The sequence below is a fragment of the Cuculus canorus genome, chromosome 11 (genome assembly GCF_017976375.1).
Source record: "Cuculus canorus isolate bCucCan1 chromosome 11, bCucCan1.pri, whole genome shotgun sequence".
In the NCBI taxonomy this organism is placed as follows: Eukaryota; Metazoa; Chordata; class Aves; order Cuculiformes; family Cuculidae; genus Cuculus; species Cuculus canorus.
In genome coordinates, this window is record NC_071411.1 from 18,747,095 (window position 1) to 18,767,105 (window position 20,011).

General features: G+C 40.5%; 1 protein-coding gene across 7 annotated transcripts in view; it reads left to right on the top strand.

Annotated features, from left to right (window-relative positions):
• The window catches only part of FHIT (fragile histidine triad diadenosine triphosphatase), a 616,279-nt gene that overhangs the window by 172,812 nt on the left and 423,456 nt on the right, over window positions 1-20,011 (top strand). For all 7 annotated transcript variants that reach the window (XM_054076607.1, XM_054076605.1, XM_054076606.1 and 4 more), the window contains one exon: window positions 13,302-13,423. In XM_054076607.1, the coding sequence (XP_053932582.1) occupies window positions 13,324-13,423 (100 nt within the window). In that variant the 5' untranslated portion in view covers window positions 13,302-13,323. The remainder of the gene's footprint in view (window positions 1-13,301; window positions 13,424-20,011) is intronic.

Below are 20,011 nucleotides of genomic sequence, written 5' to 3' on the forward strand. Positions count from 1 at the left end.
ATATGGTAAATTTCAGTGGTTAATTTGCTAAGAGCTCATGTCTGCAGTGCAAAAAGATCCAAAGAAAGCAATTTAAGGTGAATGTTTTTTAAATATAAAATGTGCTTGGGTGCTCCTCGACATAAGAAGGATATGGGACTGTTGAAATGGGTCCAGAGGACCCGTAGTGAACTATGAGTAGGTTTCCTGCATGGTTTAATGCTAATTTGACAGTGAAAAAGACTGTTTCCCTGCCCAAAGTTTGCTTATTCTTTCAGTTGTCTTGCAGACCCCTTATGGTTCGGTGTTACGTTGCTGACTGAGCCCCTCCTGGCGCGCTGGAGAAAGGTGCAGAAAGCGCTGCGCACTGCCACGGGTGTCTTTGACAAAGGCAGAGAAGCACTCAGAAAGCAGGAGAGTTATTTGCCATTTTCAGAAGACGTGGTCGAGTATCCAGAGAGCGTTTGTGAAAAATCAGACAGGGAATATGTGCAGAGAGGGTAACTTAAACCTAGGAAAGTGTGTAATCTCTTTTCCTCAGGCAGATTCCTTTCCTCCTGACCACCTTTCTTTGGATAGTTCACTAAAGCGTACAGTCTGTATTTTTTGAAAGATTCGTAAACCATTTTGTGTCTTTGCAGCTATTGTTTCTGTTTTCTTTCCACCATTGTTTGAATGCATTTTGCACTCCTTTTGGTTTAAATGAGCCAGAAATAGTAAGAAAATGTCAGGCATGGTTGCATTTTGCCAGTGGCTATTGTATAAAGTTTTCTTTAAAAAAAAAAAAATCTATCAAATTTGAACATTAGAGCAGCACTTCCTCATGTAATTGTGTAGTACAAAGAGCTGTACGTGTGCTGCGGTGGTTATAGAATTAGGCTGTACAGTTATAACAGTCCCTTTTTGAGCAGTGGCTTTTGACCTGTCATGGTGGGAGCATCATTTTCCTCCTGGAGGTTACATGTTTCTTGGAAGCAGCCGATTTGCACCTCTGGGCTGGCAGTTCATCCCATGCAGGAGCCTCAGTTACCTGCAGCGCTTCTCTGGCTCCCTTGGCTGGGATGAACTGAGGGCTCTCAGTCTTGTGAGAGAGGACAAAAAGAGGGATGGGAAAGATGGGGACGTAAATCCTTTGAAATGAGGTTCCATTAATTCTATTGCCCATGGAACAACCGTGTTTAAATGGCTTCATTTTGGAGAGCATGTACATATATAAGGTGGTAAAATGAAAGCTAATGGGATGTCTTAAATGTTCCAACATCTAGCATTAGACATAAATGCACTGTACATAAATGTAAAGAACTCACTAGCTAATATTATTAGCTGTATGCAGATGTAAATCTGACCATAAATTTTCATTAAATGACTGAGGAACTGTTGAAGTACAACGGCTGCATTTTCCTCTAAATGTTTGGTTTACGTTAATTAATTCAATGAGATAAAATGCTTGTGGAGACACTTGGGTATCATAGGAATTGCTCCAAGTATAACAAACTTATACTATTACACAGGCAAACTCATGATCCAATACTAATATATTGCATTCGGAATGAAATTAAGTACGGTAACGCTCATCCCAGAGTCTTCTTCCTCTTTGTCTCTTATTTTATTTCATCTGGGCAAAAAGCATGGTCAGGAGTCTCAGTGTATGTGTGTGGCTTTTTTCTTTTCTTCATGGATTTTCAGAAGTCTCAACTGCCTCAATCTCTCTGTTGACAATTTCCTTTAGAATAGGGCTGGTTTAACTCTGAAGTCCTTAAACTAGTTTCATCTACAGAAGGTGAAACTTCTTGCATCTTTCAGTTTCTCTGGTGCTAAGTATTAGAAGTTTAAAGGACAAAAGAAGAAAATACAGAAAATCAATCTTTAAAGCCGTGTACTGAATCAATAGGGGTTTTGAAGTGATGTAACTGGTTTCTCAGTGACATAAAAGGTTCTGGACTGTGTCTGGAAACTCACCATGCGGGATCTCTTGCTCATTGCCCACTTATTTCTGTCTGTATGTGTGTTGGCCCTGCATTGCGCAGACCATCCTTTTGCTCTAGCATATACTGTGCTCTCTCTCCTTCTGGTTCTGCTTTGGTTTATACTGTCACAGAATGTTGGGAGGAGCCATTTCTTGCTTCTCCTCATGGACTTTTGCTGCTTGAATCTTTTGACTTAGCTCCCTGCAGCTCTTCTTCTACAGCTCTATTTGCCCGGTGTCTTCTGTCCAATACTATAGATGTCCAAATTGCGTTTTCTCCAAGGAAATAGTAAGCCACTTCAGGGGAAGGCTTAGTCTTGGTGTGTATATCTAGAGCTTATAAAGTGACTTTATGTAGTGCTGTATATGTAATAAATAAGAATGCTAAAACATGACAGCTTTTTCTTCTCTCTGCATTTTTAAAGTCACCTTTTTCCACTGAAAGGTACAGCAAAAGAACATTCTTAGTTGTTCCGTCACGTCAGCGTGCTTCGTTTGTAGCCTCAAAAGAAATGAGCTTAAACTCAAGTGTTTTAATGTGCAATTTGCTAGTCTCTATAGTGACCTGCCTTCCTTCACCACTGTCGAGTTTTCCTTATGCTTACATATCTCAAGAAATGTCACAATCTTTTATTGTTCCTCTAACATGTAATGTAGCCCTAGGTAGCCACCCTAGAAAAAAGGATTTTCACAGTACAATTTCTGCCATTTACTTCATACTGTGTAGCATTTTCTTAAACTTTTCCTTTTCTGCCTTTCACCTTTCTGCTTTAAAAAAGACTTGATTGATTTTAATATTTTTCCGTGATAAAAATGTATTTTCCCTTGATCTTAGTGTTGGTAATACATTATTCAGTGTTCCTTCTTAATAAAAGCCATTGGTCTTTCCATTACTCGCAGTAGTTATTACAGCACTAAAGGTCTCGTTCATCAGAATGACTTGCAGAGGCAAACCCAAACCCCTGATTTCTCCATGCATCAGGATAATAGCAAGTTATTAAACAGTGTTTAAAATATAATGTGTTTAGTTTGGTTTTTTGTTCCCAGGAGATTAACACTAAGGAAAGGTTTATGAACATAACTTATTTTATTGCATGTGTATGCTTGTACATATTTTGCCCTTTGAGTAGAAGAGAATGAGGAGTTGAACCTGTTGGTTGTATCCCATGTCATAAAACATCTTCTTTAAAATCACTGAATATAGTGCGTGGATTTTGAACAGTTCATAGTTATCAGACTTTTCTTTGATTTCGTGTTGTTGTCTTGGATGACGATGGAAGAAGAATCATAATCTTGGATCATCTCCACTCTTATGTGGGCACAGAGAAGATTGCGATGCTCTAGATGAAGTCTTGAAATCTGGATTCTGTTTGGAAAATGTCTTCTGTGATACTGCAGTGTATTAAGTTCATGCTTATGTATTCTGGCATAAAATGGATGTACTAAACCTCCAGCATTGTGCAAGACATGAATTTTATTTCATCTTAGTCATCATAAAAGTTCTTTGAAAAAAGTAAAGGTGCGATTATAGCTCGGGTGTCAAAATAGCAAAAAAGAATTAATGTGATATTTGGAAACAAGTCCCAGTAAATGGAAGAGTGGAGTTGTTTACCTGACGGAGAGGCAAGCAATGAGCTGCTGCTGTTAGAATTATTTTCTCAGTATGTTAAATGCTGTATGAGTCATCTTGTAGTGAACATGGTGTACGTATGGACAGCTGAAGGATGTAGCGCGTGTTTAGTGCTTTCATGACTCTTCTAAGCCTTCATTTTTCTTTAAGTATAATGGATTATACAGTTCTTTTGCCTTTACAAACATTTTCATTTCTTGTGTACAACTTTGTACTCTACTTGACTTATAAGAAACAAACAAGTTGGCCTAATCTGTATTCCAAAATACTTGCTATAGAAATGAATTTGACAACTACTTCTACATCATTTAAAAATATTTATGCCCTCTCCATGTATTATGGATGGTGTATCACTTTCGATATCTAGCTTGATTCTGCATCTGTTGATTAACTTGTCACTGTTGTGATTGCTTTATAGTATTGCTGTAGAGCTGTTCTCTTCCTTTTAGGTGTCTATATCCTTCTTGGTCAACAAAGCCACAGGTATCAGGAGGTCCAAATTGTATTTTGGGGGTGTTCTGTTTTTTGGGGAGGAGCACAGGCTGGGGTTTTTGTTTTTTTTTTTTTATTTTTTTTATTTTGTTTATTTGGAAAGGTTGTTTTGTTTCTTTCTCCCTTTTACTTATTTATTTTGTCAGTGAACTGTACACATTTCTTCAGAATTGTTCCGCATGCCAGTCTGTCCTCAGTTTCCTTTCTCCTAGTTGCCTGTTCCATCATTGCCATGACTTTCACAGTCTTCACTTTAAAAACAAAACAGATGAAGATCTAAAGGACGCGGCAGGAAAATTGCTTGGCATTTAGAACGGATATGAGCTTCACGTTGTTCTGGGGACTGTGAGTTCAGATCTCAGTACAGTGGGTCTGTGCTGGTATGGTATTTGACCTACAGCTTTAAAATGGGCTAACAGTGTTTTGTGTGAATTTGGTGCATTTTTTTTTGTTTTAAAGATGTTATTTTGAGGGTGATACTGGTTGTGCAAAGGGTGTTGAGAGGGATGCAGCTTTACTGTCAGGAGCCCCACAGGTGAAGGCATACATCAACTCACTGGTGCCGGGCAGAGTGGGGAAAGAGAGACCTTTTCAGCAATAGCCAAAATACCGGTGTTATCAGCACTGTTTTAGCCATAAATCCAAACCACAGTATTGGACTACTGTGAAGAAAGTTAACCCCATTTCAGTCAGGCCCAGTACAACTGGGAATGACCTGGTTTTCATCCAGACCTGTTCATCAGGCTTTCAGGTTCCTGAAGGAGGTTATTAATGCTAATGATGCTATTAATGTTATCTGACTGTGCTCAGGGTTATGTGCTACTTGGTCAGTAAGGTTTGTGTAGGCATGTTCTTGGCTCTGCTGGTGTAACCCCAAGCTGCAAAGAGGCAGCAGGAGAAGGGGACAGAGGATGGGACGAGTCTCCTAGCCAGGCCTAGGAGAATCTGCCGTCACAGTGATACCAGGACCTCCAGGTGCAAGACTGAAATCCACACTGTGAGAGCAGAAAGGAAAAATATGATCCTGGAAAGGCTGGGAAATGTTTGAGTGGAAGGGGACAGAGCTGCGAGGGAAAGGCAGGCTCTGGGACGGCCCTTATCGTCACACACATTAGGGTGCTTGGGTGCAACAGACCACAGCCTATTTTAGATTTAAGCGTAGATAATTTGGCTTGATTGACCATGTTAAGAAAACGGCAATATATTTAAACAGCAATAATTGTAATGTTTTTTTTTTTGCAGCTAGATTAAGCAGGGGAAACTGCATGTAGTCGATTCAGGTCCATCATAATCTGCATATGATGTGAGAAATTGGTCCTTGTCAACACCGCTGGGGTTGGTTGCATGCATCACATTTAATGGGCTTTCTGATCAGTAGCTTCTGTGGGTGGTGAAAAAGGAAAATAATCCACACAAGCTTTTCCTGTCAATCCTATGTAGAGTATTAAATACCATCCCGTAGAGAGAATCTAGGCTGTGGATGTCAAAGGTACTTGAGCACCTCTTCTGGTTTTGTAATTCTTCTTGGCTTCTTCAGAGCACAAACAGCAGCAACATGCTATAATTTGGTCCACTGAGAGGGAGAGAGTATTGTTTTTTAATTAGATGAAAAATCTAATTTTATTTTATGAAACCGGAGAACTCAAAATACATAGTTAAAACATGCACAAGGGCGGGGATGGAGGGTGCTGAGATATAAAGCTGCTCGAGGGACAAAAGGCTAGTAGAAAAACTGAGTTTTTTCTTGATTTTAGTGATATTATTTTTCAGGGTGTAATGTAGAATGCCAGTGTTTGCTTTTTCCTAGAACAGGTTATGCGAGTCTGAGAATCTGTAGTGGCAGTAAAATTTTATTTTTTAGAACACAATGCTTTCTTTTCATTAGCGTTTTTAAGTATTCTTTGATCAAAATGGCAAAGTGCAGCTACTAGAAACAAGGACGTTCATTGCTGTGTGCTTGGGTTAAATAAGTAACGTTTTGAACTGCATGGGTTTTGTCTTAATAAAGTGGCAGTGAGGGGAGGCAGTGAGTCAAAGCATGAAGAGAGGGGTGTAAAGACCGACTTGTTGTGTCTCAAATGTTGTCTGAGTGCAGGGCTGAATGTGCCTGAGAGGCTTTTCCATGGCTCCTGGTTAACAACGAGAGAGGAGGGGGTAGGAGGTGGCATTCTCCGCCTCACCTGTGGGTGGGCTCCCTGCCTGGGCGGGCTCAGTGTCTTGGGCAGCTGCTGCAGGGCGTGGGGAGGGGGTGCGGCAGCAGGCACTGCCCCCCGCTCCTCCCCGACTGCTCATGCACACCCAAAGGGTTCAGGCAGAGGGTATCTTGGTGAGGGTCTGTTGAACTGCCAGTGGCACTGGAGCCCCCAGCCCCAATTCCAGAACTTTCTAGAAGGAGCTTCTCTGCATGCCCTGGTTCAAGATCTTTCACAGCAAGCCCGCCTCTCACCTGCTAACGGGGCATGGACTTGGGCTATCAACACTGCCTGCCGAGAGGGCACGGAGTGCATGGCCACCACCTCGTGGAATCAGCCTGAAGACCCAACTGGCCTGAAGAATCATAGAATCACCAGGTTTGAAAAGACCTCTTTGATCATCGAGTCCCACCATTCCTCTCTGCCACTAAACCATGTCCCTGAGCACCTTGCCTGCCTGTCTGTTAAACAACTCCAGGGATGAGGACTCCCCCACCCTTCCTGGGGAGCCTCTGACAGGGCCCCATGACCCTTTCCATGAAAATTTTTTTCCTGATGTCCATTCTGACCCTCCCCTGGCACAGCTTGAGGCCATTCCCCCTTGTCCTGTTCCCTGTCACTTGGAAGAAGAGCCCAGCGCCCTCCTCTCAACCTCTTTTCAGGTGGTTGTAGAAAGCATTAAGGTCTCTTGGGTCATGTGATCCTGAAGAATTGCTGCTGGAGGAGCTGCTGCCAGGTGGACCATGTTTTCCTGGGGAACTGCTGTGCCCCACTGGGGCAATGATAATTTTTCCTTTTGTGACTTCTTTCTCTCCGTTCCTCTGACTTCCCTTACCATACGTTCTTTTCCTTGGCTCTGTGGTGCCTTGGATTTCATCTGAGTTGTGTTGCATTTTGTTGAGTGACCTTGCCTGTGTTCAGAGTGTCAGAATGTGAGCTGAACAGACTGGGATCTGGTTTTGCAACTGTGAGAACCTGCAGCTTAGAGCGCCTGTGAGTACGTTTCGTGATTTTTGACTGTGTCCAAAAGAAATAGTGCATCTGCATTTACTGTGGGAGATTTGTTGGTCTGCAGTTTGCCATACCAAAAGATACTTTGCAGATACCAAAAGAAGCCTTTTCACCTTCCCTTCTTGACTGTGCAGGTTGGGGTGAGCTCTAACACTAGTGGTGTTGGACTGTTACAAGGGCATATAGCACGCAGGACAGTTCTTCACTCTGCATCCCTTCTTGAACCTGGTGCAGAATTCAGGTGTCTGAATAGGAATGTCGCTTTCACATATTCAAACCTATTTAGAGGGAATAATGCCATATATGTATTTAACGTCTTTTTGTAGGATAAAGGACAACTTAGAAAATGTGATAGAAAAATCAGAAGTTAGCCATCAGCATCATTTCCTGGAGAGTTTCTTTGTTCCCTTAATCCATGGTGTGTGACACGATTTGTCTTGTTTTGCTGAATTTAAAAAAAAAAAAAAAAAAAAAAAAGACCTTAAGAATTTTAAACTAAGTTGTTTTCATTTTCCCATATAAATTCGCAGTGTTTTTACAGTGAAATTGAGTAGCAGAATCAGACGTGTCAAATGGACGGGTGCTATTAGTAGGGTAAAATGAACTTTAAAATTTAAGAATACTGCTTTAGAAGATCCATTTATATTAGCGCAAAGTTCATGGTATTGCATTGGGTTTTCTTTAACGTATGCATTTTAAGTTAGCAGCCCATTTTGTGTTCTGTGATTCAGCCCCATCGCAGTTCCCTTAGGATGGTGCTCAGTGGTTGCTCAGCAGCAGCCTTGGACGTGGTTGCCAGCAGGTCCTGACCTCAACCCCTGGATGTTAAACGAGTCACTGTATGATGAAATACAGGGGCATTTTGGAGTGCCTGTGCCAGCTCGGCTAAGCATCCGACGGGGTGGCCTGTGGGGCAGGAAGATGGCCTTACAGAATTAGTGCGGTCACTCCTCAGAGTCAGCACAGAGAAAGTAATTCCAGGCATTCCAGTCTCTGACTCTGGAGGTGACACTTCTCTGGATGCCCTAGAGGGCTCTGTTTAGGTGAACCTTATCTTCTCCCTGTGTGTTTGACACCAAAGATTCCACAGCTTAGGATATTTAAAAAGCAAAGCGCAAGCCAAGGTCACCCCCACACAAACTCCCCAACCAGATGAACTGGGAGAATCAAACCTGTGTTTAGATTTCCTCTCAAAAATACATTAAATATATAAGTAGTATTTATACAGACATGAACAAGTGCAACATGCTTCTTCTTGACTTTTGCACAGCTGTAATAATATTTGAAAATATTGTAACGTATCTCAACATTTTTCTTAATTTTAGCACTCTTATTTTTCAGAGTGTAATGTAAAATGCCAGCTTTTGGGTTTTTTTCCCTAATACAGGTTCTATGTTGTGGCTGTAAAAGCAGTCTGCTTGCTACGTTAGCCTTTAATACTCCGTTCCCACCTGCAGCTGCAAGAACGCAGCTTGAAGGAAATTTAATTAGGAGAATGAGGCAGATGAAATAGGCAATGTAATGTATATGTGCAATATGAAGAAGAGTAAATACACTTTTCGTCTGAATAGTCAGAGTAGAAACTGTGTTAAACTGGGCTGAAATTTTCTTTTATCAGAAATGGATTTCTTTCATTTTCCTAATATTACTGCATAATTGTCCTCCTTATTACTGGGATTAGAAAGACTACTATCATTGAAGAAGAAACATCTTTCACCAATTATGTTTAGTTTCTGTTTTAGCTGGCAATGACCTCCTCATTATGTGGAAAATGGAAATCACCGGAGGAGCAGCCTTGGAGAGGTGATTCCAGTCCGCTGGGAAGCCTTATGCACACACTGTTTGCATCTCATGACCTGCATACATGCACTGGTCCTGTATTGATTTCTGCTTGTTTACAGGCCGTTCAAGCAGGTAGAATTCAGACGACTGAAAACTTGCTCTGCCCGTAGCAGTTTCTTGCCTCTCTGCACTCTGGAACATTCCAGCCTTACTGCAGTGTGCTGCTGTGCAGCCACAGATTTTTCTGTCGTACCCATTACTTATTTCCCTAATATATTTCTTAGCATTTGTGTTGGTTCTGAGCACAGATCATCATGCTTTACAGAAAAACAGAGGATCGCTAGGGCAGAAAACAGCTTAAGAAATATATATAATAGAGCATGAATAATTGTTTATTAAAAAAAAAATCCACAATCCTCCTTAAGAATTGGAAAGAACCACACTGGAAGTCTTAGAGCATTACACAGCACCACCAGTACAACTGGCGCACTCGTCCAAAACCCATGCTGTATTTGTTTAGTCTGAATCGAGAGTTAGAAATGTGTTATTCATGTGTATTTATAGTAAGCAAATGGCAAAGGTTTTAATATGTGCATTGATTATGTGCATTGAATCTGAAGAACGTTCTAATAATTTGGCATCAATCCAGTTGGGCTGCAACCTGTTTCTTCAAACCATTGCTTAGGAAGGTGTGAGGCCAATGTTTGTACTGTAATTACCCTTTCTGGACTGTTTTAACGAGATGGCAGTGTAACAAGTAAAGATGTGTGAGAAGGTCTATTGTGAGTACCTGGTACAGTCAACTTAAATTCCACAGTCCACATAAATAGAATCTCTGTATGGATCCCTTTAGCGTTTTCTGGAAATGCATTTTTAGACGGCTGAAAATACCCATCAATATCAGAAGGCAATGGTGACCCAAACTCTGTAATTAGTAATGATTATTAATTATGTGAGTAATGATTATTAATTATGTGATTAATAATTTGTTAGCTCTGGGCAATATTCAGTGTATTTTATACAGGATATCAGCTCAACTGACAAAAATCTGTCTTGAATATCTCTCTTGAGGTATGAAAAAGAGTGCATGGCAACGTTTTGACAGGGCCATTGGGTAGGTATTTTTCCCAATAGAGCTTAGGATTAGTTTGAATAGAAACATTCCAGGGATGAAGCTATGGTCAGGAGCTTATAGGGTCCAGCTGATGGTCAGTGTCCTGCAGAGACCGTTCTTCTTTGTGGTGTTACTGTGCACTGCAGGCGTATTCTCCGTAGGTACATTGGAGGATGCACAGACTGCCAGTGATGACGTAGACACTTGTAGTGTCATGGCTTTGGTTTCTAGTTGCAAATAAGCTTCTTTGGCCCAGGGAATTCTCCTGCTTCCCTGCCTGCCACAGGTTGCTGGCTGGAGCAGTCCCTACACTGCTCCATTCCGCTCCAGGGAAACCTACATGTCAGTTTTGGGATTTGGGCTCCGTTTCATCTTTCTGGTACATTCTATCCATTGCTTTGTGCTACAAGCTCTTCCTATTCTGAGATATTGAACACCCAGAGTTTCCCATTAATTTAATGTATCTTGTGTGCAGATGTTAAATGGAGGTCTTAAGGCCAGTTTAATGGTCTATTAGATCTGAAGCTTCCAAATCCTCAGAGTTCAAGAAGGAGAGAGAAATAAAGTTTTATTGCATGAATAGTAGGTATTAGGTTGGATAGGGGAATATTTAGATGTGTAGTAGAATGTTTAGGATATTTAGATCTTTAAGCTAGAAGGTCATCATATTGAATTGCTTGTTCAAATGGAAATGTGTTTTATTGCTTATCAACTCTCCCAAAATGGTCCTTGTCTGTCCCAAATCTGCTGCCTGCAGTGATGTTTTGACTTAGTGAAACTTTTACCTCAGAATGTGAAGCCCTTCACACAAATTTAACCTTGGTTCTTGTAATAACCAATATGTGTTCCATTCTGCAACCTGAAGAATTTTGCAGTGTATGCTTCAGATTGGGATTTGGTTCTTTTTAACTCTGAGTTTCAGAGTTATCGTCAGACCGGCAAGACCCAGGGGACCCCCTAGTAATTTTAGATGGATAATTAGACCAGAAAAGCACCAGGTTATCCATTTCCAGTTTCTCTGGAGTCTCAGTTGTTGAAGCATGGGATTCAGGCCTTATTTCCACTGTTATCAACTTTGTGCTGCTGTTGTTTATTGTTTTCTCTTATAGCAGGAAACAGCCAGATTGGGGATTACCAAAAAGTCAGGTTCTCTGCCTCCTTAAATCAAATTTCAAAGGATCGGGTTTAAAAATCCGCATCTATTATTTTAAAGCCTTGATTCTGTGTTTAAGTCTATTCCGTGTCTCTGGACAGTGCTTTTAGCTATCGGCAGCCTGGAAGACAGAGTAGGAAATGCTCAGTAGTGCTTTTCTTTCTGTCCTTAGCATTTCTAGCTGCAGTGGCTGGTGTGGCGGGACCTTTGGTTTTCCAGATACTGGAGATTCATCACTGTACTGGTAATTCAATGTGTTTTACTCCTTTATCAGCAACATTTCCTTCACTGAGAGGAGAACTGTTTATCATATCATGTAAAAATATTCCTGAGTGCTTCAATTTGAATGAGAAACCCCCACGCGGGCGCTGCTGATGGACTGCTGGAGAGAAATGAGAATGATCACTTGAAGTCCCTAATAATGATTTTTTTTTTCAGACGTTAGCACAAGATTCTAGGGTTTCCTCTGGTAAGTTATTCCTCTAGTAGATAAGGGACTTGATTTTTATATCCTGTCAAGTTTCAGGTTTGATATGCAATAAGGAGCATGTCTTGGCAGGCACTTAATCTTTTGTTGGTTTTATGGGACAAAAAAAAAATAATTATAGGTCTTTTCAGGTCTTTGAAACAGGGATGGTTAAAATCTACTCTTCCATGGTCTATTCAAGCTTTTCATCTAATCTGTGATTTTCAAAAATAAAACAAGACGTGGTGCCTTCTTAGAGAACATTTATTGCTTGAATGCGTAGTCATCTTTCTGGTTACTGTATGTTACACTGAGTTTTATACATAATTCTCTGGTGTGAAGCCTGACTAGATGCATCTGCTAGCATTAATTTAATTTAGTGAAGTACTTTTGTGGAATCGGCAGAAAAAGCCAGAACTTCCTTCTAAAGAAGAAGCGCTTCTCAAAGACACTGCCAAAGTGTGTGTACTTGGTGGGGGTTGTTATATATACTCTGTGTTGGAGCGGGTGCAAGAAATGGGACCTTAAATTAGTATAAATCTTTTGATTATGAAACAGGTTTGGGTCTTACTAAACACAGTAGGCTTGTGAGAAAAGAGCTACAGTAAAAGACCTTGTGTGACTCTACCAGACTCTTTCCCCATCTGAAGCAACTTACTAATTCAAATTTTCTGATTAGTCACTTGGTTAGAGCGGGGCAGTGTTGGTGCGATGCTTTCGATGTGTCTGAAGTATAGTGTCAAATGAAATTCTTCATTACTTCCTATTTTACCCTGCAGCACCTTGGATATTTCTGATTGAATTAAATACTTTAAATACTCTAGGGCTTAAATACCTAAACCAGACACTGTTAGGTTTGTGCCTTGGTTATTTAAAAAGGAATTTTATCCTCACCAGGAAGAGAGAGAATTTTAGTGAATAAAAATGGAAATCTTTGGCTTTCTTTGTGTAGAAGAAAACGTTGCACACAACTATTGATCGTCTTCACATTTCAGTTGCTCACACTAGAAAGTGTGGATGGAAAATGACTAAATATGCTTTCTTTAATTGTCGGTGTTTCTTCAATTGAGGTATTTAGTGGAGGAATTGATTTAGAAAATGTGGTTTCTTTATTTCGTGAGTCCTGTGTGCATTGATTTGCTTCGTGGTGAAGGGTGTGTGGAACAGTGTTCGTGCTTCTCCAGCACATGTGACTCAGATGCATGGAGTGCAAAACAAATGGAAAGGGGAGGGAGAAATTACATGCCCTGCCTAGAGTGTTTTAGCCCTGCCGAGATGATGAGAAAAGAATTTAAGAAATTATATGTAAACGATTTGCTTTGGAAAGAAGCTGTTTGCACCACTTTTCCCAAGAAGCAATACTTTTAGGAAAGCCTTAACCAAGCTTTTGAGAACATCCAATGCCTTGGTGGGCCTGGGAGGCAATTCGTTCCATGAGCTGCTTGAACAGTTCAGCTATCATCTGACTGCTGCGCAGAGGCAGTCCCATAATTACCTGAACTGTTGTCTCTTTCAGACTCTCAAGTTGGACATCCATCATGCTGAGATTTGGGCAGCACCTCATCAAGCCGTCTGTGGTCTTCCTGAGGACAGAGCTCTCTTTTGCTCTCGTGAACCGCAAGCCAGTGGTCCCAGGACGTATCCTTTCTGGCAGCGCCTCGGCGATAGGTACCTGCGCCCTTGGGAGAAGCAGGATGAGCTTCACAGGCCAGGTAGGACGCAGGGCGGGTTGATGATGAAGCCAGGCAGAGGAATGCGATGCGCTTGGTCGATGCTGCAGAGCAGAGCTGCTGAAAGTGGTTGCTTAGCAACTGTGACCTGAGAGGTGAGTTTCTATTGACCTTTTTGCCACGGAAGGTGTACAAACAGCCAGGTGCCGCTAAAAGCGTTGCAGAGCGGATCTGAAAAAATACCGTTTAAACTGCTGATTACGCTAAATCACACATCCTGCTTCCATTTAATAATGTCACTTATTTTCAGATGTGGTGACTTCTTTATGGAGAATTTTTAACTTTTCTCTAAGCGTACACAATTTGTCAAACGGCAGCAGAATCCTGTATGAAAAATCTCATTTTTTTGGGACAGATTGCTTTGATTAATTTAGGTAGGAACGGATTAAATAAACCATCTGTATAGTGCACACATTTCCTGAGGAAATAACGAAGGCCCATGTTGTAGGTAAAGTTCTCATTTTAGAAACTGTGTAGGAGCTTGATTCAGGTGCTAAATGTACCTGCGTGGTGTATTCTGTAGCGTGGCATGTTATTGCTGAGCCAAAACTCTGCTGCTGTGTGACTTATGCTGATTTCAGCGAGTGGAAGTGGAACTTTTCAGAAATAATTAAGACTGATCACTTCATCTCCGTGGAGTTCCATGGTAAAATTTTAGTAGGAATTCAGTTAGGCAGTGGCCGAATGTGTTTTGGGAAAATTGTCTGGAGTTTCTTCAAAGCTTCTTCCTCTGTAGTTTTATGGGTTTTTCTTCCTTAATTTAGTGTATAATTTAAAATTTAGTCACCTCTAATACAGTTTTTTAAACCCATAAATGTGTTTATTTTGAAATGTGGAACCTTCCTCTCCTCCCATCACTTCTGTAGATTATAGTTCGGTGTAGAACCTCTCTTCACACCTGCTTGGAATGGTGTCTGCTTGTACCAGAAGTCAGATCGTTTGCTGGTAAATGCGTGGCAAAGATGCAGAGACTCTATTGAAACTTTAAAGATGTTACTATCTCAGCAGTATAATTTAATATATTAAAGGAACAGTTCTTCTCAACTTCAAGTTTCTGAAGTATTTGATGTAAATCAATGTGATTTACAGGTTTGTAATAGAGGTAACATTATTAACGTTGTTAAAGCTGTCTAAAGACAGTATCACATCAGTCAGTGTGGGACGCAGAGCCTGTAAATGCCTGAGTAGTTGCTGGTATATGCGTTGTCTGGATCAGTGAGTTAATACAATGTTATATGTACTGTGTGTGGAAGTTTTAAAAGCAATAGTTAATGGGTTTTTTTTCTTAAGTTAATTGTTTAAGTGAACAATTGGATCTATTGTTAAAAATAAACAAGAGTTATTTCAGATGACAGATACTTGTTTAAAAGTTTTGTTAGCACCTAGTAATGACAATTTAAGCAGCTTATAAAAATTATTACAGGCTTCTTTCCTTCTTAAATAATTAAAGATTGTAAACTCCAGTTGTATAGTTATTGCTGACTGTTTGGCAGATACATTTATTTGCTCAGGTTTAGCTTTGTTATCCCATAATGAGTATTGCAGCATATTTTATAGTGTCACATTGTTTTAATAGCTCATGTGTTGTAATATATAATGTAGGTTTTGTTTTTCCATTGCATAAATGTTCAGGTAAAAAAGCTCAACCCTTTCTCATTACAATAAGAAAAAATTAGAAAAGATCTTGATGCAAAGGCTAGAAATACAGTATGTAAAACAGAGCAATTTGCAGTTGTAAGCCTTTAAAAATGTCTGTATAATGCAGCATTCATCTCGAGACCTGGCAGTAACAAGTGTATTTTCTTTGTTTAATTGCAATAGTTTTATCTGCCTTGTCTTTGGCACGCTTATGACATTCTTTTCATTATTTTTTTTCAGTGAAAAATAAAATATTAATGTGTGTGAATTAGAGAGACAAAGGAAATCAGTTTGAAAGCCAGCTCTCTCCAGGTGGTGGCTTTAATTAACTAGTAAGGTTGAAATTCCATCTTGAAACTGAGCATAGGATTGGAGTTGTGAATTTGCTGTAATAGTTTTAAAATAAAGCTGTACTCTGGGAAAAAATGCAGTCAAAAGCATCTTGTGGAGTTCAGTGTTCAAGGTTTGAGCGATGTCAAAGCGTCCTTGTTCAGTGAAAACTTAGCTAAGTTTTATTTTCTTTTTGTCCCACTGCCAGTCCTGTGAATTAGTTTTTGAGGCTTGAAAGTCAAACTGTGCTAACAGTAACCAAGAGTAGAAATAGTAAGAACATAGTATCCAAGGAGAGGGTTCCCTTATTGCTGGAGAGAGCTGCCTAATTGCCCCAGCCTTAAACTTCTGCCTGTGGTGGGATCACGCTGGTTCACGGACTCAGGAACCTGTTTGTCGAAGGATCCCATTGAGTGGAGAAGTCATCATTGCAGATTCTTCAGTAGGAAGGAACTGGGATCTTACTGTGTAAGCTAGAAGATGTGCATCTTCGACAGCCACAGCAAAGTCATTCCGCTCTGTTGGCACGACTGAAGGGAGGAGGAGAGCTACGCGTGGTCAGTGTGCAGGATTAGTACGTTTGCTTCATGGCAGCCAGTCCCTTTGCTTTCTCTGACTAGGGAATGGTTAAGGCCCAGAGGTGTCTGACCATGGTCTATCTGAAGACATCAAGTCACCAACACCCAGGACAAAATGAGGAGCATGTACTCACTCAGCTCTTGCTTTTAGCTCAAAGGGGAAGATGGAGCATCCATGCGCCTTTTGACTTGTCTGTCTTATTTCAGAGCAGCCAGGCATGAGGTATTGTGGGCAGTCTTCGTTCATGAGATATGGGGGTTTGGAGTGTGTTTTCATGTTGCTTTTCTGTTTTGTACAGAAATAGTATGATCTTGTTTTGCTAAAGCCTGTGAATTGTTCTGGAGCCAAGAAGTCCGTGTGGGAATGCTGTGTACAGAGCAGCTCTTAGCAGCTAGCTTGGGAGCAGGGAGGAGGCGGGCTGCTCACTGTGGGAGCTTGCTGGCATTTGTGTAGAGGTACCAGTACCGTTTTCTATGAAAAGCTGAGTCTCTGCTTCCTCTAAGTTGTTACCCTGCTGCTGCACAAAGAGCGATTGTGAAAGAAGTCATCTGGGGCTCCCTCCAACAATACGTAGTAGGGTTAGAGGAGACGGCTGTTGAGCAGCTGGAATAGTGCAGGGATATGTCTATAGTCAGCAAATGTGTTGTTTCTGTCGCACGAGGAACTGAATTGGCTCATGCAACCAGCGGGAGCTAAGCTGCTGCTTGTCTTCTTACTGAAATAATTTCATTCAGAGCCTTGTTGCTTCCGTAGTTCAGAGCAGAACTGTAATGGCTTCTTAAAGAAAATCCATCTACTCTTTGACAGGGACTTTTTGCTCTTTAATACGGTAACAAATACTTTGTGAATGACCTACCGTTTCATTGATGTTTTCCTAGCCCTGCACCATAGCTTTATATGGCTTTGCTTGCATCTTCAATGAATATGAACAGGTTTCTTATCGCTGCCTTTCTCATGGCATTGTGCAGGATACTTTCATCTTGTGTTAAACATGGAGATTGAATTTGAACATTAGTAGAATCTATTTGAAGACTAGGACTTTTATTATAAATAAAATTATTCATTTCTTACATCCGATTTTTCTCAGCAGCCACGGTATTGATCTTTGGATTTGTGTTCGGGATGCCGTAAGAAGAACTAGCACAAGAGGAACACAGCAACATTTGTAAATTGATTGACTGCAATATGTAATGACAGAGACAAACATCAGATCTGTGGCAGTACTATATTATACAAAGCATTTTTCAACAGTTTATTGAATTGGTTATTAAAAAGAACAGGCTTTCCAGCTGGGAACAATGAGCTGAGGGTTATCAGGACCAACCAATTTCATAGAAATTTGTGGTGGACAGCGTGCCTCCTTCAGTGAGCGCGCACATATGTGTCTGTAATAAATCAGAATAAACACTTCACAGTAACTTTTCATCTAGGTTTGATAATGAAAAGGTTTCTCCATTAAAAAAAGCGGAGGGAAAAGAGACGCCATTGAAATGTTCTATACTGCATTTTGCTGGACTATTTGGTATTGCTATTTCCATTGCGATCTAATGTTTTCCACCAGAAAATGTTCTGATTGTGAGGAATAGACCATGTATAAAAACCCAAAACATGTGATGTTTTCTGGCAGATTCATCACTATGTGAAGTTAATGGCTGTTATTTGTTGCCGAGACAGCGTGCTGTACTGTGAGTTACTGCAGATTGTTCCTTTTATTAATGAGCAGAGAAAACATTAGTAGAACCAGATGCTCCTTCAAAGACTTGCTAACATCCTAAGCGCAGTGTAAGTGGTGTGGGTCTGTTGCAGGGGTGGGGTGCAATTCAGGGTCCTCTGCTGGAACAACCACATCTGCTTTGCTCTTCCATTTGTCTGAACTTCATACTCACCTGCTATCAGAATCCCTGTATTATTCCAGATCAACATATTCTGCGTTGTCACAAATGATTGCTGCTTGTTTTAAAAGTTAGACAGAAATTTGATTAGTATTATCTGTTAATGTATTTTAAAAGTAGTTTTTCACTTAGTTACACTCCTAACGGAATTTCCACTGAAGGTAGCATGCTAGTTCTGGAAGGATCAGCAGGATTCTCTTGCAGGTTTGGTTGAAAACCACAGTGTTTAGCATGTATATGGAATTTAAATTCTTCATAAAATTACAGAGCTGCTGTTTATTGTGATTTAGTTACTTTGTGCTGTGCACATTTATCATATCTGTATTTATGCCTCATAATTATTAATTTTATGGTGTTTAGCATAAACGAGTGTTTGTATTTGCCATAAAACTAAGATTTAGAGAATAAAATTCAGTTATATTGCAGAATATATAAATTTGCATTTATATATTACAGTAATGTACACTGCACTGTTACAACTACACATTATAGTATCAAACCCTGTGAGAAAGTGCTCTTTAGTGCTCCTTACACAGACTTTGGTTGCATTACTATTACTCGTTTGCTTCAGCACAGTGTTAAGGACCAGTCATGCTCCTTTTACCTCTTTAGCGAAGAGCAAAATATAAGGGAGGTTGGTAAAGACTTTATGACCTAGAGGTGATCCCAGAGATAGCAAGGAAATCACATGGAAACTGAGGATGATGCTTGGTACAATAAGGAGTGAACTACTTATATCAGTTTCTCAGAAAGTCTAGTAGAAGGGAGTACTAGCAAGAGGAAGAGGTAGGTACCCTTTCTGGGGTAGAAAAGACCTCCTGAACGGGGAAAACAGATGCAAATGCTGGATCTTGTAAGAAAATGTAGGGGAAGTACAGAGTATATTTCTTCAGCGGGGATGCAGAAGAGATTCAGGCTTATGTTATGTATTGTCAGTATGAGAAATTCTTTTTGAGATACCACGCTGAGACTGTTGAGCATCAGTGGGAAGTCCTGAGGGGGTTATTGGGAGGACTTTGAGAATTTTTTATTATTGTTGTTTGTTTGGGCTTTTTTTTGTTTGGTTGTTTTGGCTTTTGTTTTGTATTTTTTTTCCCCTCAGTTCCCTGACTCTTTTTCTGTAAGAGCAGTTCTGATTCCTCAGGTAGGACTTATTAACGCCGTGATGCTTACTTGCACAAATGAGAGTAAGAAAAACGGTTCCTGTGCTTAATATTTTTTTGCTGAATGAAGCTGTGTTGTGCAGAGGCAGCAGCGCCCCAGTGGCTCAGCTCCACTGTGTTCTCAGGTTGTCTTCTGGGAAAAGGATTCTCCTCAAACAGCCCAGAGAATGACTGCTCTGCTCTGTGTATGTAAACCACTTGAAGTCAGTGGTGGTGGAGAGGCCAGTTAATTATCTCAGGGCTGGAGTCATTTTGTTTGCAGTCTACAAACAAAGGGAAGGTGTTTGACTCGCATTGAGAAAAGCTGTTTCTGAAGATAATGGAGTCGGGGCTCTGTGCACTAAAGCTTGTCTGTCTGCCTGTCGTATGGGTGGAGGTGGAGTTCCACTGCATTTGGTCTGATAAAAACACTTTCTCTTCCTTGAAATTTTGTCTCGCTTGAAAGGTGCTTGCTGTTGAAAGGGAAGGTACTTCACTGTAAGGATTTACCTATTCTGTTTGCATTGTTATATTTGCATTAATATAATTATGTTGATGAAAATCCCATTTTGAATGCTTTGTGCCAGTATTTTTAAATAGGAAGGAAATAATGACAGTAGTGAAATCAAAAGTATTTTTTGCTGATTTGCAAATGACGTAATTTACTAAGCGAATTACTCGTTTACATCCATTTGGCGTAGTAGCAATGGGAATTTCTCAGATTGCAGCCCAGCTTATATTGGAAGAGGTATTAAAACGGCTGTCTGAAGGCCTTATCTGGGGAGGCAGTACTTTCTAGGTTGAAGCCTGGTGCATCTTCCCAAGTGCGATATGTTCAACTGACCTTCAAACCAAGCTGAATGGAGAGTAATGAGATCTCTGAAAAATGGGCTTGTAAGCTGTGACGTAATAGGT